The sequence below is a fragment of the Crocuta crocuta genome, unplaced genomic scaffold, assembly GCF_008692635.1.
Source record: "Crocuta crocuta isolate KB4526 unplaced genomic scaffold, BGI_CrCroc_1.0 scaffold551, whole genome shotgun sequence".
NCBI classification, from domain to species: domain Eukaryota; kingdom Metazoa; phylum Chordata; class Mammalia; order Carnivora; family Hyaenidae; genus Crocuta; species Crocuta crocuta.
The window spans coordinates 112,419-137,020 of NW_027530969.1; the positions used below are offsets into that span (position 1 = coordinate 112,419).

Genomic DNA, 24,602 nt, shown 5'->3' on the forward strand with positions numbered 1-24,602 from the left:
ACCAGCAAGCTCACAGCCAGGGTCATTTCAAGCTTGCTGTCATTTCAAGCTCCCGTTGTGTCCCATGTCCCATGCTCCTCATAGATCTGCTCTAACCTTTATATCAACCCAGAGAATTAGGCAAAAGTGCCCCAACTTCACTGAGGAGGAAAATGAGGTTAATGGAGGTTAACAGGCAGAGCCTGGAGGAGGAACCCAGGGCTGTCTGCATAGAGCCTGGGGGAGGCTTCTGCTGGAAGAGTGCCTGAGCTGCATGTCTCTCGTCTCCCCCCACCCTGTGCTATGGCCACCAGCCTCCTGTCATGTCTCTCTAACGATGGGAAGCTTGGTGTGTTCATCTCCCAAATCGGACAAATGAGCTAACACAGATGCTCACTGCACTGCACTGGGGTGCCACGTGTGCCCTCCTCCAAGTGGACACCAAGGAACCCCCTGCATTAAGATCCCCCACAGAACCCCCCATGTCATAGCCTCCACTGACCTATGGAATTAAGGATCCCATTTGGAAGCTGCGGGTCCTTTGGGTCCAGAATGCCCAAAGTTGGGGTCAGAGCTCAAGTAGAATCCAGGGACAGAGCAGCTGCCTCTTAAACTCTGCTCTTCCACCAGCTGAGAAGGGCCCCCGGGGCAGGGGGCAGGGCCTGGGCTGCTATCTGTCCGGGTGGAGCTTGTCGCAACCCTGTTTACCCACCTTTGCCGCGAAGCCCCTCGGTATGCAGTAGATAGGAGCCAGCCCTGAGCTTGGAGGCCGCTGTGCTGCCTGCTCCGGACTCTGGCCCCACCTTGCCTCGGCACCCTGCTGCCCAGTGCTCTGTTCCTGGAGGAAGCCACAGTCCACCAAGGCCACTGACCCACTGCCGGAGCCATGGTAAGATCACAGAGCACAGCCGGTCAGCCCCGCAGGGTTGTGTTCAGGCTGGGCCCACGGGCCAGACATGGGAGGATGGAGTTAGGTCAAGTCTAGGGCCAAGGGGAGGCCATGGGGAACCTCTTGAATTGGACTTGAGGCTCTAGGGGTGGCACTGGTGGGGAAAGCATGGAAGAGAGGAAGGGCTGGGTCATACTCTTAGTGTCGTCATTTGATTGCTGTGTGTGCTTAGGGCACTTACCTCACCTCTCTGAGCTTTGGTTTCTGCTCCTGAAAATGGGAGTAATATTACCTACTTTGTCGCATTGTTATGAGGTCTAAATAAGATATCATGTGTAGAGTATCTTGTATAGTGCTCAGGACACAGCTTATGTCTAACACATGGGAAGCTTATCCCCACAGCTCCCTGCTTTGGTTTAGAGGCCAGAAAGGCTGCTGTAGAGGCTTCCAGACTTGGCCCGTCTGAGTGGGAGAAGCCTTGTAGGAGAGCTGAAGGCCAGCTCCAAGTCCTTCTTGGGCCACCAGGCCAGTGCGTGCAGCCCCTTCCCCAGTGTCCCTGCTGGACCAGAGTACCTCAGAGAGGAGCCCGGAACAGAGTGGGGTGAGGGGCAGGAGCCCTGAGTCCTGCTTTTTCATGCTCCACCCCCAACCCTGTCCCTTCTGCTAAGAACAGACAGTGTTCTCTGTGTGCCCTGCCCTCGTGGCCAGGAGGGGTCAAGGGAGAGAACAGCAGGAAGTCCTGCACATAGATGAAGAGCTTCGGATGCCCGTTTAATCTTCCCACTGGCCCTGAGACGTGACCAGGGCACAGGAGCCTGGCTCAGCGCCCTGGCCGCAGCCTTCCATCCTGCATTGGCCTGAGCACGGAGGGGCATCAGGGCAGCCTGTGGCCACATGTCTGTGGTGACCCAGCTCTTTTCCTATCACAGGTCCATGGGTACAAGGGAGTCAAGTTCCAAAACTGGGCTAGGACCTATGGCTGTTGCCCAGAAATGTACTACCAGCCCACGTCCGTGGAGGAGGTCAGAGAGGTGAGTGTCCCTCCAGGGCTATAGACCAGGCCCCGCCTCAAACAGGAAGCTGGGAGCCCCTGCCCCCACCCTCCCAGAGTTCCATGAAGCCCACCAGAAAAGTTCTGGGCTTCTGGCCCCCATGCCCCTGCTATGCTCCACGTTATACCCTACCGTGCCATCAGTGATGCCAGCATTCTGTCTCCAGCTCAGATCTCCTCTCAGGCTGCAGACCCACATGCAACCTCTCTCCTGTGTGCTTCAAGGTCATCACAGACTTACAGGCCCCAAACTACATTTCCAGTGTTTTGATTCTCTTTTGTTGTTGACTTCAACCTCTTCTATCCCCATCTCTGCAGGGGGCGCCTGGGTGCTCACACTAGAAGCCAGGAAAGTGGGTCACTGTCTTTTCTTTACCCTTATCTGTGATCAGCAAGTCTTGCCCCAGAAGTTTCCAGAACCCTTCCCCTTCTCTTCGGCAGCACAGCCACTCTCCATGCCCTGTCCACCATCCCTTCCTCACTCACCATGACCTCCGGCGGCCTTGGCCCTGGTCTCCCTGCTTCAATTCTCACTTCCTTTGAAGGTACTCTCCACCTCAGCAAAAATAATTTTCTTAAAATGTGGATTGGGCTCCCTTCACAGGCTGACTATTTAATGTTTATTTATTTATTTTTGAAAGAGAGGGAGAGCACAAGCAGGGGAGAGGCAGAGAGAGAGGGAGGCACAGAATCCAAAGCAGGCTCCAGTCTCTGAGCTGTTAGCCCAGGACCTGACACAGGGTTCAAATCCGTGAACCGTGAGCTTGTGACCCGAGCCGAAGCCGGACACTTAGCTGACTGAGCCACTCAGGCACCCCCACAGGCTCCCTATTATTTGTGGAGTAAAAGCCCAGCTTGACTCACAAGGCCATGTATCACCTGGCCTTGGTTCATCCTTTGTTGAAGGACACATCCTTTGTCTTATGACAAACCAGAGTTTTTCCTACCCCCAGGCCTTTGCACTTGCTGTTCCCACTGCCAGAATGCCTATACCTTCCCTTTTCACATGACTAACTCCTTTTCATCCTTTAGGGCTCAGGGTAAACTTCAGCTCCTCAGTGCATTCTGAGACCACTTTACCTGAAGTGTGTCCCCAGGGGTCTCTGTCTCAGCTCCTTGTTTGTTTCCTTCATTGCATATTCCTAACTTGCAAATTATTTGTCGACTTGAACATGTTGATGCTTCTGGCCCTCTCTCTCATAAGGATGTAAGACCATGCTTGGCTTGATTTCCACTGTATCCTCCCAGCACTGTCCCTGCTGGGACACCCAGCACCTCTCACTGTCCCTGCACAGAACACTTCTCAATCTCACTTGCTTATGGAACCCCTTGTGGTACACTGTGGACCAGTGTTCCAGGTACCAGATATGAGGTTTTGGAGCAGGGACATGAAGGTGAAAGGGAATGGCTTCATTTAGGTGATACCATGCATTTATTTATGTATTCATTCAGTGACCACTAGAGACTAGAGCTGGGCCTGGGGTAGACCCAGGTGCAAAGTCAAAGCCACTTTCACCCCTAGCAACCTTTATTCCAGGCAGCTGAGCCCATGTGAGACAAGATGAGGAGCTGGAACCTTACTCTGAAGGCTCTCCTTCCTGGGCTGGACTGCACAGCAGCCCCCAGCCAGGCAGGAGCCTTGGAAACCTGGGGGAGAAGGGACGGTGCCCAGCCTGGGTGGGCTGCCCCCCTTAGGCCCTGCAGAGGAGTCTCTGGCCTGCGGCTGACTCCAGCATTGCCTTGGCAGGTGCTGGCCCTGGCCAGGCAGCAGAACAAGCGGGTGAAGGTGGTGGGCGGTGGCCACTCACCCTCGGACATCGCCTGCACCGATGGCTTCATGATCCACATGGGCAAGATGAACCGGCTTCTCCAGGTACTCAGAGCCCTCAGCCCCCCACCTCTGCTTTCCCTGGCCTCAGCCTCTGTCCCAGATCTTGCGCGGAAACTCCTTAGCCTTTGCCCTCAGGCCTGATCCTCTCCCTGCTCCTGAGTCCAAAGTAACACCCCAATTTCTGACCTGCCCATGGTCACCCCTCCCCGGAGCCTTCCCTAGGCTTGTTCAGGCTTCTCATCAGCTGTTCGCGCCTCCTTGTGGCCACAGAGAGAATGTTCGGCTCCTCCCTCCTGGTGCCTCCTCTCAGCTTCTCTAGAACAACAATGGCAAATCAGATCCCCAAAGATGGACTCATGGTCACAGATCCGGAAGGGTTTACACCTAACTAGTTTTACATATGGGGAAATGAGATCAGAGAGGGTGAGTGATGTACCTAGGATCACACAGCCGATTATTAGCAGTGCTGGGCACAAACTTAGGAGACTAACACCAGTGTTGTGCTTGGATGCTGTGCATTTCAGCCAGCACCTGCCAAGAAGGAGAGGCCAGACAGGTGCCCTGCACCTTAGGAGGACTTCTTTTCTCACCTTGCAGGGCCAGCTCTCCTGAACTGTAGTTTTTGCCAGATAACCTCCCCCTCTTCCCCCAGCCGTGCTGGCAGAGGTTCTGGATTTCTCTCCATTATGTATTTCTTTGCTCAGGCTAACAGTCTCCACCCCATAGAAAATGTCCTGGTCAAGACGTCAGTCATGGCAGTAATGAACTCTGATTGCTAATTAGTGAGGGTTGGACTCCAACAGTTGGTTTTGCCCAGCTCTGTGCTCAGGGTCAGTGGAACGAGCTTGAGCTTGTGATTTGGAGTCCCACAGATGTGAATTCTCCTCTCCGTTCCACCGCCATTGTTTGCATGGCCTTGGATGAGCAACTTGAAGACCCTGAACTTCAGTCTCCTCCCTGGGAAAGCAGAGCCTGCTCCTACCTCCCTGGGCTGCCAGGGATCTTCTAGAACCCTTCTTGTGTGTGGCAGGAAACTCCTGTCCCTTTCCAGTCCTCTGTCTTTGCCTGAGACCTCCCTGGGTGAGAATAAGTGGGGAACTGGGTCTCGGTTTAGTAGAATCAAGCCCCTGCAGGCATAGGTCCTCCTTAATCGGTGGCTTTGCACGACCATCCAGGAATCCCACCTTCTAGTCCCGGTGGGGTGGGGCTGGAGAAAAGTGCAGTTGTGGCAGTGACCTTGAGCGAACCCCTTCTTTTCCCTGCTCCTTATTTCCTTCCCCTGTGAGAAGAAGGGGTTACACAGAATACACTAGTCCCCGCCTTATCTGTGGTTTCATTTTCCTTGGTTTCAGAAGTCAACCACTCTCTGAAAGCAGATGATCTACCTTTTGACATATCAGAAGGTCAACTGTAGCCTAATCCTACGTCACAATTCCTAAATCCTTTATCTCAATCCCATCATCACACAGGCATTTTATCATCTCCCATCCCTGTAACTTTTGTTACAATATATTGTTACAATTGTTTTGTTTTATCTTTAGTTATTGTTGTTACTCTCTTACTGTGCATAATCTATAAATTAAACTTTATCATAGGTAAACATAGGAAACATAGAGTATATATAAAGTTCAGCGTTAGATGTGGCTTCAGTCATCTGCTGGGGATCTTGGAAAGTGTCCCCTGTAGATAAGGGAGGATTACTGTATTCCCAGAGCTCCAGCGCTCCAAGGCTCTGCCCACATGCCCTTCAGCTGCCTGCAGCAAGAGGTGGCTTGAGCTGACCACAGGCTGGGACAGGCTTGCTCATACTCATGGGAATATGGCTGCTGGGGGAGGGCTGGCTGATAGTCTCATTCATGGCAGCCTATGCTGGTCTCTTGCAGGTGGACACAGAGAAGAAGCAGGTGACGGTGGAGGCCGGGATCCTCTTGGCTGACCTGCACCCACAGCTGGGCGAGCATGGCCTGGCTTTGTCCAAGTAAGAACCACTCTCCCATTCCTGGTGGGACCAATGCTGCCCACCACCCCTTGCCCTGACCTCAGCCGGACACTCAAGGATCTGGCAGGAGAGAGAGAAACACTTCCCAGGGTGCATCCTCTTTCTCTGGACCCCTTTTCTTCCCCCTTGGGGTACCTATCTCCCTATCTGCCCCCCTTAAGGGACTATTGTGTGAGAATAGAAAGAAACAGGCCAGAGATGGGCCAAGCATTAAGTAACAGTCTTGTAAAGGGGCAGGAAAACCATGGATTAAGATATTTTTGGTGGGGGATGCAAAATGGTGACCTTATTAAAGCATAGGGACAGGATGTGTGGGCAGAAAGAGCTGCTCCCTTTTTTTTTTTTTAAAAGTTTATTTATTTTGAGAGAGAGAGAAACAGCACAAGTGGGGGAGGAGCAGTGAGAAGGGGAGAGAGAGAATTCCAAGTGCCGGAGGCCAGCTCCAGCGGGTCCAGGGGTCCCTGAAGGATGGACAGTGTTGGTGAGGGAGGGTTGGCAGAGCCACAAGAATCTTTCTGGTCACCAGGCAAGCATCTCTGCCCTGTTGGTTTTGGCGTCTTTATTTATAGGTCAAATGACAACAGGAGATCAGAAAAAGGAATTTTTACAATGGAAAACTCTTTGTGATAAGATGCTTTGGAAAGTGTACAAAAACAGGTTTTATGGAAGTATTCTTGCAGAATTACCCCAATCATAGTGAGATTGAATAAATCTTACAACTAAAGAAAGGATGTTCTTAGTGAAAAACAGGATGACATACATATTTGTTCTAAGTTAGTAACACAAAGATTGGGACATAGGTTAAGTTGTATATAGATAGGCTAGGAATCATTTTGTCTGGCTCACAAGAGGGTGAATGTTTTTGAGCTGGTTAATAAGTTGTTTGTGGAAACTTTTTTGACTTGATGCTATATGTGTAAACACCACAGAGGCCCTAAACATGTTGGTCTTTGTTTTTGGGTTATGTTTTAGCTACTCTTATCTATCCTCATCCCAGCCGCCAACGTAAGGGAGGGTGTTTGTGGAAAGTACGCCTTAGGGAAGGGACTGCCATACATCACCAGTTAGAAAAGGTGTAAGTGTTAACTTAAGTTCTGCCCTTATCTGTTCCTAACTCTAAATTAGGCTTTTTGTCTTGGGGCCAGGCTCAAATGTAACTCTTGTGTTCTTAACCCCCTTTATTATCTAAGTCTTGGATCTGCAAGGCCCATAAGAAGAGCCTTTTTGACAATCATTCACAGTGCTTATGTCTAAAATCTCATTTGAAGAGGCAGGAATAAGCCTTACCCTATAAGGTATCTGTGTGGGGAATATCAGTCTGATTTGGAATATTGTGAGGCCTGGTCAATACCAGCAGGCTCATTTCCAACAGAGCCAGTAGTAGCAGAAGGAGATACCAGTTTTCATTTCTCATGGCAGGAGCTGTGCAAACACTGCCATTTCCTCGCTGTGACCATCATCCAGCGCATCCAACGAGGCCGGTGTGGCTCCCAGCACCCAAGCAGGCTCCACAGTGTCAGTGCAGAGCTCCATGCATGGCTCAAACTGACGAACCATGAAATCATGAACTGAGCACAAACCAAGAGTCAGATGCTTAACTGACTGTGCCACCCAGCTGTATCCCTGGATTAAATTTTACTTAGAACTTGCAATAAACAACAGTATGGACCCAGTCAGAAAAATATGCAAAATAAGCATGGAGGAGTGGAAGGGCATGCTGACCTCCTGGGGTGCCTACCTGTGGCTGCACTCCTCTCTTCATCCGAACGTGGTGTCAGTGATTCAACTGTTGGAAAAAGGTGACTGTGTTTGGGATATTGGGGTAGCAATGTCTTTGCAGCTGGGAACTGCTCCCAAGGAAGCCTGTGGTTTGTCTTCAGGTAGAGGTGATCCATTTGCCTTAGCTGTCTTATCACAGGCCCTGAGGCATCACCACACCACTTTTACTCTGGAAACCATCCTGTTCCTGCTTCTCTAAAGATCATGGCCACTCAAGCATTTATGGGGTGTCTAGCACGTGCAGGTCTTGTTCAGGCCCTGAAGAGGCAAAGATGAATAAAAGCCCGATCCCACTTCAAGGAGCTGCTGGCGAGGGGCAGACAGACACACAAAGGGAGAAGCATAATGCAGGGCAATAGGTTCAATGTCAGAGAAGTATTACAGGCACTTCAGGGTTCTCAGGGGCTCTGGGTTCAGCCCCGGTAGGCAGAGGAGCATGTGAGGGGATGGGAATCAGGAAGCTTGTACAAGGAGCCCCTGGATTGAGTCCTAAAAGATGAGCAGGAATAAACCAGAAAAAAAAGAGGAGAGAAGGGAACCAGGCAGAAGAAACATTATGAGCAGAAGTCAAGCAGGAGGGGTGCCTGGGTCAGTCAGTTGGTTAAGCATCTGACTCTTGATTTTGGCTCAGGTCATGATCTCAGTTTGTGAGTTCAAGTCCCATGTTGGGCTCTGTGCTGGCAGTGCAGAGCCTGCTTGGAATTCTCTCTCCCTCTCTCTCTGCCCTCCTCCCTGCTCTCTCTCTCAAAATAAATAAGTGGGCACCTGGGTGGCTCAGTCAGTTGGGCATCTGACTTTGGCTTGGGTCATGATCTCATGGTCCGTGAATTTGAGCCCCATGTCGGGTTCTGTGCTGACAGCTCAGAGCCTGGAGCCTGCCTCAGAATCTGTGTCTCCCTCTCTCTCTCTCTCTCTCTCTCTCTCTCTGCCCCTCCTCCGCTCACGCTTTGTCTCTGTCACTCAAAATTAACTAAACATTAAAAAATTTTTAAATAATAAATAAAGTTAAAAAAAAGAAAAACAGGTAACACTTAAAAAAGAGAGAGAGAGAAAAGTCCAAAAGAGCGAGAGCGTGTGGGGTGTGCAGGGGCTTATGAGCAGATAGTGAGAGTCTGTGACAAGGATCACAGGAAGAGATGGTCTGTCAACTATGGGCATTAGCTGCTGGGCTCTGAAGCATGTCTGTGCCCGGTTTGTAATGTGTCCCTGTCCTCCCTGGGGACCCAGTCCTCCTCAAGCACTATCTGCATGGGTCCTTCTGCCCCCTCGGAGGTAGTCACACCTCCTATCCTGCGTACCTTGGGGGAGCCTAGGTGGATACCTCCAAGGATGCTATGGGGATGTCAGGAGTAGCTGTGGCTGGGAGCTGAAGGGAAGCACCGAGCTATGTCAGACTACACACCAGGGGCTTGAGAGGCGAGGGATATAACCCTTTTACAGATGAAGAAACCAGGGTCTGAGGCAAAGTGGCTTACCAACGTCACATAGCTGGAAGGCTCTGGAACGTTCCACTGTGAGGTGACCCAGAGGAGGCAGGATGGCAGCATGGTGTAGACCCCAGGTCTAGAAGCAGGTAGCCTGGGTATAAATCTTGCTTCTTCCTCCATTAGCTGTCAGTCAAGTTCTTTGACCCATCTGGGCCTCAGTGTTCTCATCTAGAAAATGGGTCTTAAAACAGGGTGCTCAGAAGACTGGATGAGTGAAAGATGACCCACATCAGGTGCTCACTAAATGTCAGTTCTTGTTCACTGGGCTCTGTCAGTGCCTCATTCAACAGGCCCTGGAGGCAACCTTTCCCCTTGGCTTGTTATTTCCAGCCTCTCAGAGGCCAGAGTCTAAGCCTTCCTTCCTTGACCCTTCTCCCTGAGGGCCTCACTTTTATCCAGTTTATTTCTTTTCACATGGGGGTCACAAGCCTGTTTCTGAATTGCTTTTTTGTCCGGCAAAGCTCATGGAGAAGAGAAGACACATCGCCCTTCTGGTTTTCACCACGGTACATAACACTGTGATGAACATCTTCGAGTGACACCTTCCCGCGCGTTGGAGGATTTCCCTGGGGCAGGAGTCTATGATCCTCTTTTCACATTCTGGAATTTTCAGATGTAACGCAACTAATGTGGACAAAGAGACAAGACCGGCACCCAGGGGAGGTGTGGCAGGGGTACGGGGAGCTGGAAAGGCTTTGGGATTTTTTTGTCCTCTTCCCGTTCTTCCAGGACAGCCCGGAGGTCTCATCACCTCCACAGGAAGGTCTGAGGCTGGACTTTCCAATCATTAGCGGCTGGTGTCCCCCAACACTTTTGGGGGCCAGGGCCCTGCCTGCCTCAGGGGCTGTCAGTCTGTGCTGACAGCCAGGGCGTGCCAAATCCCCACCCTCCCATTTTGTGTCTGTGAGAGGGTGGGCACACCCAGCTCTGCGGTGTAAACTGAGGGGGCTGGGCTACTGTGAAGTTATTGTGCTTCATCCAACACGCCCACCACCTGGGCACCCCGGGGGCCCTTGGTGAGCATCAGTTGCCTTCTCCTTTAAGCTGGGGCTGGGATGTCTCAGGGAACATTCCTAAGAAGGAAGAGTTTTGAACTCTTGAGCTGCTCTTTTTCCTTGACCTTGAGATTTGGGCACCTCTTTCTAATTCCGGCCCCCAAATCACACGCCTCCAGAGCCATCCTGCTCCCCTTGGAGCCCCTGATCTTCTCATGCACACACAGTTCTGTTCTTATTCCTTTAAAGGCCCAGAACTCTGGGCTGAGAGATGTGGGCTTATCCTAGGGGCCCCGAGGAGTCCCTGACAGTTTCTTTTGTTTTTTTTTTAAATGTTTATTTATTTATTGTTGAGAGAGGGAGATAGAAAGCGAGCAGGGGAGGAACAGAGAGAGAGGGAGACCAAATCCCAAGCAGGCTCCATACTGTCAGCACAGAGCCTGACGCGGGGCTCGAACTCATGATCTGAGCTGAAATCAAGATTCAGATGCTTTAACTAACTGAGGCCACCCAGGGCCCCCCCACCCCCACCACTGACAGTTTCTGAGCCTGGAGGTGACACACTTTCCCTCCCCCCTTCCTGACTGCTCAGGGAAGCTCCTGTCTCCATACACCTTCCTGGGACAGCTGTGGGAGCTGTTTGAATCAGGCCACTCCCTCAGGGACTCAGCAGGCCCTGACAGGCTGGGTCTAGAGAGGTGTTAGCAGGTGCGTTCCGGCCGCTGGTTAGCGAAGATCTTGTTGGCAGATGGGGGACAGAGGAAGGGGATGTTCTACGCTGTGGAAACCTCGGGGCTGAGTCATGCCCCTAGCAGCTTCTCTGACAGGCCACTGTGATGAGGAAACTGAGGCTCAGAGAAGAGAAGGGCCAACCAGTCAGAAAAGCTAAGTCATGGTACATTCAGGGCCAGAACCCAGGCAAGAGATGAATCAATTCTTCTGCTCTGAGGAGCCTCGTGCTGCAACCCAGTGGAGGGGGTAGGGATTGTCCCAAGGAAGCCTGACTGGTCCCTTGTGTCCCTTTTGCCTCTCCTGTTGACCCCAGCCTGGGAGCTGTGTCAGATGTGACTGCAGGGGGCGTCATTGGGTCTGGAACACACAACACAGGGATCAAACATGGCATCCTAGCCACCCAGGTGAGTCTGCCTGCTTCTCCGCCCCACTGACTGGGGGGTGGGGGAGAGGGGTCAGGGATGGGATGGAGCCTCTTCACCAGAGCTCCTGGGAAATCAGGGTCTCCATGGGCAGGGTTGGCTCTGCTCCTTGTAGGGCCTCAAAGCCACCCAATGTTCCCCCTCTGACAGAGACTTGGCAGGAGCCCTCCAGCCCCATTATTGCCTCTAAACCTCATTCACTCCCAACAGACACAAGTGGTGAAGCATGCTGAGGCACCCTTGCCTCTCAGGAGCCTCCTGGCCACCCTGTGGAAAAGGGCAAGCAGGGCAAGAGGTTCCATCCTCACTGAAAGCTCTGAGCCAGGAGCCAGACAGGGCAAGGGGTCTTTCTAGGTTAGCAAGTGGGGAGGGGCTGGGACAGGAGCCGAGGCTACCTGGGGTGGAGTCTGGCACATGTGGTCCTGGATCTGCACCTGACCTTCACTGAAAAGCATTTCTTAATCCATGCAAGAGTCTGGTTTGGGGAACTGGTTATGAACACAGATTTTGGACTCAGATCCGGGTTCAAACCTCGCCTCTAGCATGTACGAGGTGTGTTCAGGGAGGCAAGCTCTTTATTCCTCTGGACATCCCTGTTTTCATGTGTAATTTGGAGAGAATAATCCTCAACCCAGGAGAAGGATATGAGACAGCATAAGGGAAATACATGGCCAAGCCAAGGACAGCTCTTGACTTCTGTGTCAGGAGCCGCCATTTGGAGGGCTTTCCGTATTTAGAGGGGCTTCCTAACAGGCCCAGCTGGGTACCGTGAGGCAGGGTGCTGGCATGTGCATGTGGAAGCTGGTTGCACTCCGTCAGGGGTGAAAGAGCCCCCATATCCAGGCGGCCCGGGTAGCTCGCCATGTGTTTTCACTTGCAAAGGCTCATCTGGCCTGTGGGCCACAGGGCCTGTGGCTGCTGGAGCATTACAGCTAAACACTGGGGCTTGAGTTTTGCATCCCAGCTCTACCACTATTGTCTGTATGACCTGGCAAGTCTCTGTCTTGGGCTGCCTCAGTTTTCTCACCTGGAAAATGGGGATGGTCGCAACAGCAATGCATCTGGGGTGCTTAGCAAAGGGTACACAGTTAATGCTCCATAAATGTTAGAGATAGGTTTTGCATATAGGACACACTATATTCTGGAGCTCACACTCAGGGCTAGAAAAGAACTTTCAGCATTGCTGGGGGCTGGACCACACAGGTCGCTTAAGTCAGCTACCCAGGTGTATGGCTCTCTCCTGTGCAACATACCGAGGTAGACACACACCCCAGCAAACACTGTCTAAATGTGACTTCTTCTGAGAGCAGGGTCCCCTGTGCTCCAGTCTTGGAGCAGCTCTGAGAGCAAAAGAAAACAGCCCAAAGCAATTTCTCAGAGATTCACTTAGCGTTGTATTTGTTTTCTCGAACACCATGAGGGAGACCTAGTTCATGCTCTTTCCTTAAAACTTCACTTTGCTTTGTCGTCAGTATTGTGCACTGGCACCGGCTGCTCTTTTCCTTCTCCATTCTGTCTTTCTACCACAAGAGCCCCAGAGCATCCCCAGGCAGGAAGGGGGCATCCTGAGGGAAGGGAGTGAGCCAGGGAAGGGGAAGCACAGGGAACCCAGTGGTAATCATGCCCCACTCCTCCCACCGGTTAAGAGCTGCTGCAGCAAAGCATGCTGAGTTTTGTGGGACCTGGTTCCCAGGTACTTGGAGCCCTCCGTGGACATGCCACGACTTCCCCCTCCAAAGCTGGGTTCCATGCCCAGGTGGGCTCAGTGGCACCTGGGGGTGACAGCACAATAGCCAGCCCCTGGCCCCAGATCAGGCCACGGTCGTGGTCTGCTATCCAGGGCTGATGGCAATGTCTAAAAAATGTTCAGCAGAGTATGGAATAAATCCGAGTGGCCACAAATCAAAATGCACATGAGATTTACTGGTCCCTTCTCTTAAGGAGCTCAGCTGACCCGAACCAGCCCCAGGAAAGCAGTGGGAGAACCCTGCTGTTTAATTTTACGAATTTTGCCGATGACAGGGAGCTGCGGGGGTGGGGGTAGGGTGGGAGTAGGGGATTGACATCTTTAATGTCCACTGTACACCAGACACTCAGCTGGAAACTTCACACACTCTCTCTGAGATAGTTCTTGCCCTCATTTTACAGGTGAGGAAACAGAGAGGTTGAATAACACGCCCAGGGTCACACAGCTAGTAAAGCGGTGCCCACCTTTATTTGCTGCTGGACCCTGCTGAGCAGTTTCACTGGCCAGTGCTCATTTACAGCCCTGGGTCGTAGACAACATCTGGTTTTTATAGAAATCATTCTGACGGCCTCACGCCTACAGATGGCCATCACGCCCCATTTCTGCCAATCTCTTGCCTATGGCCCTGGTCTCTGCTAATTAGAATTGGTTCAGCTTTCTCTATTCTCTCACCCCAAGCACCGAGCCGCCAACTACACATGTCAAAAGCAATTTCCATCCAAATTAGTGGGTAGCAGAGTGTGGAGAAGTACTTAAACAGCAATGAAAGAGGGTTCCTCTGGAAATGGGAGAGGGAGAGAGAGAGACAGAGAGAGAGAGAGAGAGAGAGAGAGAGAGACTGGAGTTAATCACCTGTTTCTTGCTGAATGCCCCACCCTTTGCAGAAACCATGGTTTCTGATTGGGTGTAGCCAAGCAGGAGACTCTAATTCCCGAGGTGAGTGGGTCCCTGAAAGAGAGGATGGGCTCTCAGCTTGGCTGAGATGGTGCCCAAGAGAAGTAACAGGCTGAGAGACGCTGCAGGGGCCCCTGGCTCCTGGGCTGTGGGGAACAGCGGGGACAGTCCTAGCCCAGATGCACACATGTCCTCCCTCTGCCTTCACAAGGCACCTTTTTTTTTTTAAATGATTCCTAAGTTGTATTTTTTAAATGTCTATTGATTTATTTTGAGAGAGAGAAAGAGAGAGAGAATGAGTGAGCTAGCAGGGGAGGGGCAGAGAGAGACAGAGAGTCCCAAGCAGGCTCTGTACTGTCAGCACAGAGCCCAAAGTGGGGATCAAACTCACGAACTGTGAGATCATGACCTGAGCTGAAACCAAGAGTCGGGCACTTAACCGACTGAGCCACCCAGGTGCCCTGCAAGGCACCTTTAACCAGCACCTCACTGCTCTTTGGGGCCCTGTCTCATCTTGGACATCCTCTGGACAGAGGAGAGCCTTGCTGTATCTGCACAGTGAAGAGACAAGGCAGCGGTCGGAGTTCCCATGGACCCTCATGTAACGGATGCCCCCTGCCCTCCTGAGGGTTGAGCTGCCCAGACCTAGCCTTCCTTTCCCCAGTCCTCTGTGGCCAGGTGGCATTGATCTTTGGGGAATAGGTGATCCCTGGCCTCACTTCCAAGCACAAACAGGGAAGGAAGAGGCTCACCCTAAGTCTACAGGAAATACCCACCCGGGTTCTGAAGTGTCTCTTCTCCCCCTGCCAGGTTGTGGCGCTGACCCTGCTGACAGCCGATGGCACCATTCTTGAGTGCTCCGAGTCCAGCAATGCAGAAGTGTTCCAGGCTGCGCGGGTACACCTGGGCTGCCTGGGAGTCATCCTCACCGTCACCCTGCAGTGTGTTCCTCAGTTCCACTTGCAGGAGATCACTTTCCCCTCAACCCTGGATGAGGTACTGGTTTCTTGTTTGCCACCGCTTAACCTCAGGAAATAAGTGGAGGATGCTGACAGGTGGGCCATGTGCCACTGATGACCCCCTGTTGGGGGAGCTGGCTGACCTTGCCAGCTCTTCCTCAGCCCACGGATACTGTAGCCAGAGCCCTTTCTGAGCAGGTCTGTGAAGCTCAGAGGAATTGCAAGGGGATGGCAGAAGTATGGTGAAGAAAGAAGGCTAGGTAGAGAATTGCCGCAAGAGATAGGGTGCTGGCATGAGCTGACTGCTCCTGGGAAGGCATTAACTCTCAAATGCACTGAGCCATGGAATGTGCCCAGGATTCCCTTGATAATAGCTTCTGTACAGCAAAGTGGGTGGGCTAACTTTCAGTCTGGCTGGGTGCCTAAGGTTGCATTTAGGGGATGTGAGTCTAGATAATGGAGGGCAGAAATTTTGGCTTCTGACTGAAAGCAGTGTTTTGTGAATGCATGAAAAGCATGCTTGTTTGGCTAGCTGGATGGCTGGATAGGATGACTGGCTGACTGGATTGGATGGATGGAGGGATATGAGTGGATGGACAGATGTATGGATGGATGAATGCATGGATGATGGATGGATGGATAGATGGATGGATGGATGGATGGACAGATGGATGCATGGATGGACGGATGCATGTATGGATGGATGCATAGATGGATGCATGGATGAATGAGTAGCATGCATCAGTCCTGAAATGCCTGCAGGCAGGATCTATGCCTGGTAATCACTAAGGGACTCAAATCTACAGGCCTAAGTTCCTTGGTCTTTGAGTTCCTCCATGATCACCTTATCATTCGATATGAGTAGACCCTTTGCACAGATGGAAGAGTCAGTGATGTAAGCACTCCATGGTTAAGGTGGGATTTGTGATCAGATTGACCTGGCGTTGAGCACTGGCTCTGCCACTTCTAAGCTGTGACCTTGAGGCAGTCATTTAACCTTGTTAAGCCCTAGTTTCTTCATCCAAAAAGGGAGTTAAAAATAACTACCTTAAAGTATTGAATCTGAGGATTAAATCAGATAACACATGTAAAGTATCTAATTCAGTATTAGAATATTCCCCCCCATGGCACCTAGCCAATGATAAAAGAGAAACATTGCTCTCTAGAACCAAAATGTCTAATGCATGAAGACCAGGCAAAGGCCTTAAATCCAGAAGGCCCCCTACTCAGAGGCATGGTGTTTAGTGGAAATTTATCCCCAGAACTCCCGGTTGGTGAGAAAGTGCTTCCACTGCTCTAAGGGGTAGAGCACAGACACCTGGAGTACCAATACTTAGCCTAATGGGACAAAACTGGCAAGTGAACTGCCTGGAGCCTTGGCCTGAGAAAGCAGGGCTAGTTCAGGACAAGGACACTTCATAGAGTTGTGTGGCAGGGACAAGGTGTGGCTAAGCCAGGGAGTCCCACAAGGGTCTGGCTGGCCCACATGACTCTGCCTGGAACCAGCCCAGACTCTGAGCTCTTTGGGGCCACCTTGGCCTGCTTCAACCAGCTACAATCTCCCAGACCAGTGCTAAAGGGCGGGTCTAGACTCATTGTTCACTCCAAGTAGGGTTCAGAAAGTGTTCTACATTCTGCTCAGTGCTGGGCATGTTGATTGAGGCCTGCTGTGGGGTCAGCATTTGAGACTCCTATGACTCTAGGGCTAACTCCTAAGGCCATGAAATAACATTCTGAGCACCCACCACACTCTCGTATTCTTGGCCTCTCCCCTCTGTACTTTTTGGTGGGGCGACCACTCCATCCTGGTCCTATAGCAGGATGTGGCAAGGACCCCCACTGAGATACAACTCAGGCATTCTTCTCAGGCTTCAGCTGGGCAGCCCGGTACCCCTTTCTTCTCCTCAGCAGACTCTGGGACTCTGCTTCTTCCTCGCTTGGCATCTGCCACCATCTATCCTTTGTACCCCTCAAGGTTCTTTTGCCCCTAGACTGGCTGAGAAGAGATAACAGATCCTCCACTTTCTCCCCTCCTTGCTGCTTCTGAGCCAAGAATTCCAGCCTTCCTCAGCTAAAGCATCTTTAACAGACAGAGAATTATGGAAATGCATGCAGGGGGAGGTTACAAAGAGAGACCGTCTTGGTCCCCACTCTGAGGTTGACCATATACACTGACATGGCTAATGAAGGCACTGTAGTCTTGGAACTGAGTCTCCAGGACTGACAGACTAGGCAGCCTGCTCCAGGGCTTGAAACTGAAGACATTAGCCAGTAATGATGGCCTGGTCAGGAGCTAAAGAAATAGTTCATAACAACCATCAAGTCCAAAGGGAGACTGGTGAGAGAGGTTTAACCAGAGTTAGTACTGTGAGGGAGATTTGGAAGAGAATGAGGTAGAGTAGGCATAGCCTAGAGAGGTACCCAAGGGACTGAAATACAAAGCCAAGTCCACTATTTTAGGGCACAAATTCAAGCAATATTTAAAATTTATTTATTTATTTTGAGAGAGAGAGAAAGTGAGGGGGGGTTCACAGAGAGAGAGGGAGAGAGAGAGAATATCAAGCAGGCTCCACACTGTTAGTACTGAGCCCGACGCAGGGATCAATCCCACCAACTGTGAGATCATGACCTGGGCCAAAATCAAGAGTCGGATGCTTAACTGACTGATCCACCAAGGTGCCCCTCAAGCAATGTTTAAGATGAGGAACCAAAAGACTAGCAGCTGAGCGTGAAGTGGTGGAGTGGGAGGCAGGAGGCAGAAATAGTGTGACTACCACCAAGGTGGAGAATCCAGGAGGCACAGCAGGTTTGGGGAACAAGATTACAAGTTTGGTTTGGGAACTTGAGTTTGAGGTGCCTCAGGTGGAGGTGTTGGAGGGCAGCTGGCTTTGCAGGTTTGGCACTCAGGCAGGAGGCAGAGGCTGGAGATAACAGATTGAGGGGTTGTATTTGTTTGCTAGGGTTGCAGTAACAAATAACACAGACTAGATCAAGAGGTCTACAGGTTTGGTTCCTTGTGGGGACTCTCTCCTTGGATTATGGATGGCTATCTTCTTGCCAAGTCTTCACATGATCTCCTGTCTGTGCATTTCTGTGTCCCAATCTCTTCTCATAAGGACACTCATCTTATTGGATTAGGACTCACCCAATGACCTCATTTAACCTTAATTTCCTGTTTCCAAATATAGTCACATTCTGAAGTCCTGGGGGTTAGAACTTCAATATGTGAATGTGGGATGGGTACAATTCAGCCCAAAGTAAGGGTCGTCAGTCCCCTAAGTGATTGGTCACAGTGTAGGCAAGACTACCCAGAGAGAGTGGGCTTGGGTGAAAAGGGAGTGGATGAGAGGATGGAAAGGGTGCCGAGAAGGAGACTGAGGAAGATGGGTTAGAGAGGGCTACAGAGGCCAGAGATGCTGGGTGTCCATGATGGAGCAGTCAACAGGGTTCAATGCCATGGGGGATTGGAGTGTTGACAGGTCTGGTCATCAGAAGGCTGTAGCTGAACTTGGTGAAGATGGTTCAGTGGAGCGTGGGGCAGCTCAAGGGACAGATGAGCATCACCAATGAGGAAGGGAGATGGGCAGCATAGACCACTTTCAAGCAGTAAGGGGCTGTAATGTGCTTTTATTATTGAACCTATTTTCCTGCCTCTCATGTAGGTCAGAACTTGTCAAGGTTTTGACCCAGCGATAAAGATTGCTTCTTTGGGCCCCAGGTTCCTACTAGGCTATTCTGGCTGAGTCAATGAATGGTCTCCTAAGACCTGGTCTGTCCACTTTCTGCTCTTCCTTTGACCTGGCTGAGATTGAGTAAGATTGGTTATAGCCAAATCCTGGTTCTAGTGGAGGCATATCTCAGGCCATCCTCCTCCTGGACACACTCACACAGCCATGTGCGTGCAGACACACACTCTGCCTGGCCCCTGTGTCTGTCTAGAGCTCAAGAGGTTTTATTGCCTCCAACTTATCTCAACATGGAGACTTCTAACTGGACATGACATCCTTGAAAATTCCAAGTGACTCTAGGCAATGTGCTACCTTCTTCTCAAAGCTTCCATCTTCTTTTTTTCTTTAATGTTTATTTATTTATTTTGAGAGGGAGAGAGAGAGGGAGCATGGGAGGGGCATAGAGAGAGGGAGAGAGAAAATCTCAACAAGGCTCTGCAATGCAGAGTCTGACTCAGGGCTCCATCCCATGAACCATGAGATCATGATCTGAGCCAAAATCAAGAGTTGGATGCTCAACCGACTAAGCCACCCAGGCGCCCCCCAACTTCTTTGATTTTGAAAGGCTGTGATGACACATGAGAAATAGCAATTGCAATATCCTCCCCTAAAAGACAAAGTAGATACTCACACACAATTACACAGCAATAAACACTCAACAAGATGTAATGAAAAGGCTCCAGGAAGGGAGTCAGGGCCCCCGGGGGCTGGCTGTGCTGCTATCCTGTCTGAGCTTGAGCAAATCCTTCACATTTGGGGGACCCCATTTTCTTTCTTTTTTCAAAGTAGAGTCCAAGTAGATATTTCCTGAGGCCTTTTTAAGCTCTGACATTTGGTAAGTGAGTACAGGGCTTGGACACAGCCCCACCTCCTCGCCACATCCTGGAGGCAGAGGGTCACCTCTGGTATCTCTGGTTTCTCTCCTTTGGAGCATCTGGTGAAGTGGTTGGGCCCAACTCCAGAGGAGAGGCATGAGCCCTGTGAGAATACCCCCACTGTTCCCAACAGAGACCCCAGCTCACTCGCAGAGGGCTCATGGAGCAGGACCCTGTGAGTCAGCAGGCGCTCTGTGGATCCCTCCATTTCCATGAAGTGGCACCCCTTGTGCTGTAGAGCCAGGCTGGATCTCTGAGAAGCTCATCATCAGCTTCCATCATGCCTCGTGACAGCCTTCGCCACAGCTGCAGGCCGTAAACAAGGACAGAATGTCGGTGGCATTTGCAGCCCTGTGATTTATTCCAAAGGGTGTGGGCAATGAATGACCTCATATTCCATTTGCTTTTGCTCTTTCCACTCAAAGTAGCCTTTAAAGGGCACCTTCAAGAGGCTGTGAATACTTAGAAGGAAAAGCTAATAGGATGTGGAAATCTACAACATGGGCCTTGCTGCCTCGCTCCTCTCAAAGCAAATAAGCCCATGGAGGAGGAAGAAGGATCAGAAACTCATCATTAAATCTAAAAGGAATAATAATTGGGTGTAACCTTTAGGAGGTTTTTGACAACCATTAGGAAGACAGTGCACCCTCCTGCTCATGCATCGGTACCTGCTCCTGGTTTCTTACCATTTAGGTTCATAGGCATTTGTCTCACGTCCACAGGGGTTGCAAACCATGCTGCCCTGAGTGTGTGCCTCCATCTCAGGGCTGTACACAGCTCCCCAGCATCATGTCTTCTCTGGGCATGGACTTTTTCCTGATGGCCAAGCCCTCCAGGTTGGCTGATCCTGGGCTCCAGGAGGAGCATTTGAGGAGTGAGAGATAGGAAGCCAGGACAAAGGAGGACAATTGTCCTGCACATAAAGTTAGGTGTGAAGAGCTAGCTGCTCCACCATTTTTCCTTCCCTTATATTTCTTCCCTTTCCTTTTCTCCTCCTTCCTTTCCGATTCCCTGCCTTCCATCCAGTGTGTGTTTATGAAATCCCTATCATGGGTCTTCCAGCCCTGAACTTTGGAATAGAACCCAGACCCATCATAAGGGGTGCAGTGTAGAAGTTGGAACACATCTCCAAGTCAGACCACCACGTTTGAAGCCCGGTTTCTTCACTGACCTTCTATAAGTTTGGACAAGTCTCCTCACTTCTCTGAGCTTGGATTCCTCACATGTGTGGTGAGGATAAGAGCGTGACTGGCCCCATAGTATTACTGTCATTTTCACCAACTCCTCCCACCTGTGCTGTGTGGTGGTCTGTCTCAGATACAAGTCTGTGTGTCCCATTACTGATTCACTTAAATACATCACAACACGAATTCTGAAGGCTGTTCAAAGCCAAATGAGGGGAACAGGTCATTCCTGGACCCTAGGAGAGTTGGAATCAGTGTTTCTAGATGCAGGGAAGTGGCTTGAGGAAAGATGGCTTGTCCAGTTTTGTGGTGCCTAGAAAGAGGGAGCCCTCACAGCTTTTCTGATGAAGTCTCAGGATTTCTGACTCTTGCAGTTTGGCTGGTAAGGAATCACAACCAGTTAGAAGGTGTGAAGATTTTAGAACTTACTGTCAACCTCTTGCCCTTTATGCCACCCAAATCATAATGAGACGTGATGAGTGCAGCTGGCTGCTGCCTCGCCCCTCTTACAGCGCCTCAGGATGCAGTGTTGGTCCCAGTGTGCCACCGTCCTTGTCAGCAGCTTCCAGATGCCAGCCACTGTCTGGCGTGGCCATCTGCTGATGCTCACTAATCCTCGGCTGTGAGACTGGAAGCCAGTTCCCAAAAGCCAACTCAGCAGTGCCACAGGGACTAAATCCAGGGGACTGGACCTGCTGGAACCCTTCCTGCCAATAACGTGTCAAGGAAGAGGTTTCTTTGGGACCCAAGTGTCTGTGATGGTACTTTCAGGAAACACAGGTCAGATCAAGGAACTCCATGATCTAGGGACTAACCTCCTCCAGTTAGGATGGCTTGTGGGTGCTGAAGGAATGAGTTTAGTCCACAGTGGGGTGGGGCCTAGGGTTGTTCCACCATTCAGCAACCAACTTGGTGCTAAGTTAGGGGTCATGGAGAGTCCAGAGCTCAATCATGCATAGTTCATGCCTGTAGAAGGTTATAATTTGGTGTGTGTGGTGAGAGAAGATATGTCTTGTTTCTCTAATGTGGGGTGGAAAAGAATGGTGTCAGGACAGAGGCACAAAATGTAATGGGGGCATTGACTCTTGTCACTCCATTCTAGGTAGAAAGCCGGACATAAACCTCTCAGGCACCAGAGCTGAGAAGGGCGCCATTACATTTTCTGCTGGATTCTGGGCAATAGAGTGGGATGGCCCAGGATGCCAAATGTGAGAAGATGGGGGTGGTGGGGGTGGTTTCTCCTTTCCAGTGTCCCAGCCCCATCCTCCAGGCCAAGTCACCAGGCTGTATTTCTGGCTCTCCCAGGGGAAAGTCAGCTCTGCCCAGAGGCTTCCCACACGAGAGTCCTGTGGACCATGTGTCCATCTCCCTCTCAGGATGGAAGTGATAGTGACAGGAGTTTCTTCCTGAACTTTTCTTCAGACTCCAGCACAGCAGGAAAGGCTTTTCTCTTCAAATAAGGAATGATAGTGTACTCCAGCATTCTCTGTACAAGGCATTGTGCCAGCAGCTCTAAGATGAGGGGTTGGGAAACTACAGCCTGCAGGCAAATTCTGGCTCACTGCCTGTTTTTGTAAATAAAGTTTTATTAGCACATAGCCACACTCATTGTTAATGCATTGTCTATGGCTGCTTTCACGCTACCATGGCAGAGTTAAAGAGTTGCAACAGAGACTATATGGCCTCAAAAGCCTAAAATATTTATGTCTGGCTCTTTACAGAAAAATTTTGCTGATCTCTGCACTAGCAGGGGGGACCAAAGATGGATGAGATAGTCCCTGACCTATAAGAGACTGTTGACCAATTTCAGAGACAGATGGATGCTTAAAGAGCTGCAGTATAATTCTGGGATGGATGCAATAGAAGTAGAAGCCACTAGAAGGGGAGAAGATGGCTTCATGAGGAGCATTTAAGTTACCATCTCAATTTGGATAAGTCACCTTTCAGGTGCTCAACAGCCACTTATGGCCAGTGGCTGTTTTATCGGACAGTGTTTGTGGACGGAGGTCCTGGATGCTGCCTAAGCTGTGTGAGCTTTATTCTGTAGGAAATAGAGAGCTTCTGAGGATCTCTGAGCTGGGTTTTGGATGTTCTCTATAGATGTTGTCTGGAGAGATGAGAAACAGGCCATATTATGAGGCTAACGCAGGAGTATGGGTGACAGGTAAGAAGGGCGTGGACTACCTCACAACAGTAGCAGTGGGTCACCGGAGAAGACTGTGAAAGAAGACATTTGCAGAAATACAACAGGGCGACTGACAGACTGGAGCTGGGGTGGGGCGGGGGAGGGTTAGGATGACAGGCAGATCACTGGGATGCAACAATCACACACCCATCCCTGTATCCCCAGCTGCACCATGCCCTGGCAAGCGAGTCAGGGGGCCTCTCTGACAGTCATGACAGAGACCCAGAATCCCAAGTTCTACTGCTCTCAGACACCCCAACCTTAAGTTCTAGATGGGCTCATCTCAGTGCTTCATCTTGGCTTCATCTTCCTTCCTGGTCAGATGTGGAAATGGCCATCCTCCCTTGAGCTTACCAACCTCCTTGGACACTGTATTGACCCGTGATTAGATCCAGCCATTTTTCTATTCTGGGTCCCCAAATCCCCACAGTGCATTTGGTCAGTAAGTTATGTGTGTGTTTTGTTTTGTTCTGTTTTTCTTCTGTCTTTCCTGGCACTCTGTGCTCCCTCACTCACATGTTGATTTTACAGTGCTTTCAAATCTATGATTTTCCCTGTTCCTCACAACAGCCCTAGAAGGAAGGAAGAAGTACTACTGTCTTCATTCTACCGATGGAGAGATGCTCCCCAGAGGCCTCAAAGGCTTCTGGAAGTCACAGCTAGGGACTTTGTGGGGGAATAGGACTGGAACACTAGATGCGTGTGTGCATCGATCAAATCCAGAACCCAAACTGCTCTTTGGGCATGTGCCACATGGCAGTCACTCTATTAGGAGCTTTGATGTAGATTATCTCATTTCACTGCACCAGTGCCACATGTTACTGATGGGAAAACCAAAGCTGAGGGCGCTCAGCTTGGCCCCTCCAAGGTCATGCAGCTTGGTAAGCTGCAGACCAGACTCGAACCCAAAACTTACCCCAAGACCAGTGGTGCTTTTCCTCAACCCCCAGCTTCCTGTCAAATACCAAATCTATCTACCCTTTGGCTCAGAAATTGCCCTGTATCTGCTTGATGGGTTTTAGGGAGACATGGTTTGCATTGTGATCTCATCTCTAGGAGTGCAATAATAGGCCATATTAGAGCAAGATTCTCCAGTTCATTTTATTAAGGACCTGTGATGTATTAAGCAGTATGGAGATAAAGGATGATGACGATGACAGGGCATGGCAATGTAAGGGTAATATTAGCAGCAGCAGCAGCTTATGCCTATACAGTGCCTAGCATGTTCGTGACAACATTGTAAGCACTTTCTAGTCATTAGTGCATTTCATCTTCATACCAATCCTGACATGGGTACTCTTATTAGTCCCCTTTTATAGATGAGGAATGTGAGGGACAGAGATGTTAGGTACCTTGCCCAAACTCATACAGTTAGGACTTAGCCAGGACAGATAAGATATCATTTCTATCCTCTAAGCTGCTTGGGAAAATCAACATGCAAAAGTACCACTTTAATGTCCAGCATATTACAAGTCACATTCCATGTCATTTGACAACATTAGGACAATTTTAAGCATTTTCTCTTGATGGGGAGAAACAGAAGCACCCCCGGGCCCTGACATCCATTACATTCCCCACCATCAGCCTGTGACCAACACAGTCTTTCTTTTTTCCTTCTGCCGAGGTCAGGTTCTTGACAACCTGGACAGCCACCTGAAGAAATCTGAATACTTCCGCTTCCTCTGGTTCCCACACAGTGAGAACGTCAGCGTCATCTACCAGGACCACACCAACAAGGTAGCAACAGCATCATTCCTGTCCTCACACACGGCCTGGAGTCCCCAGGGTGGCTGATGTTTGTCATTGTCCCGATGGTCAGTGAGGTGTGAGAGGGAAAGCAAGGGTGGGCATCATGGAGTGTGAGGG

General features: G+C 50.6%; 1 protein-coding gene across 1 annotated transcript in view; it reads left to right on the top strand.

Moving 5' to 3' along the window:
* Positions 1–312: 312 nt before the first annotated feature.
* LOC144236098 (L-gulonolactone oxidase) overlaps positions 313–24,602 on the top strand; it is a 33,922-nt gene continuing 9,632 nt past the window's right edge. The window contains exons 1-7 of the mRNA XM_077769714.1: positions 313–868; positions 1,798–1,899; positions 3,667–3,792; positions 5,634–5,728; positions 11,056–11,146; positions 14,616–14,801; positions 24,366–24,473. Coding sequence (XP_077625840.1) covers positions 866–868; positions 1,798–1,899; positions 3,667–3,792; positions 5,634–5,728; positions 11,056–11,146; positions 14,616–14,801; positions 24,366–24,473 — 711 coding nt within the window. The 5' untranslated portion in view covers positions 313–865. The remainder of the gene's footprint in view (positions 869–1,797; positions 1,900–3,666; positions 3,793–5,633; positions 5,729–11,055; positions 11,147–14,615; positions 14,802–24,365; positions 24,474–24,602) is intronic.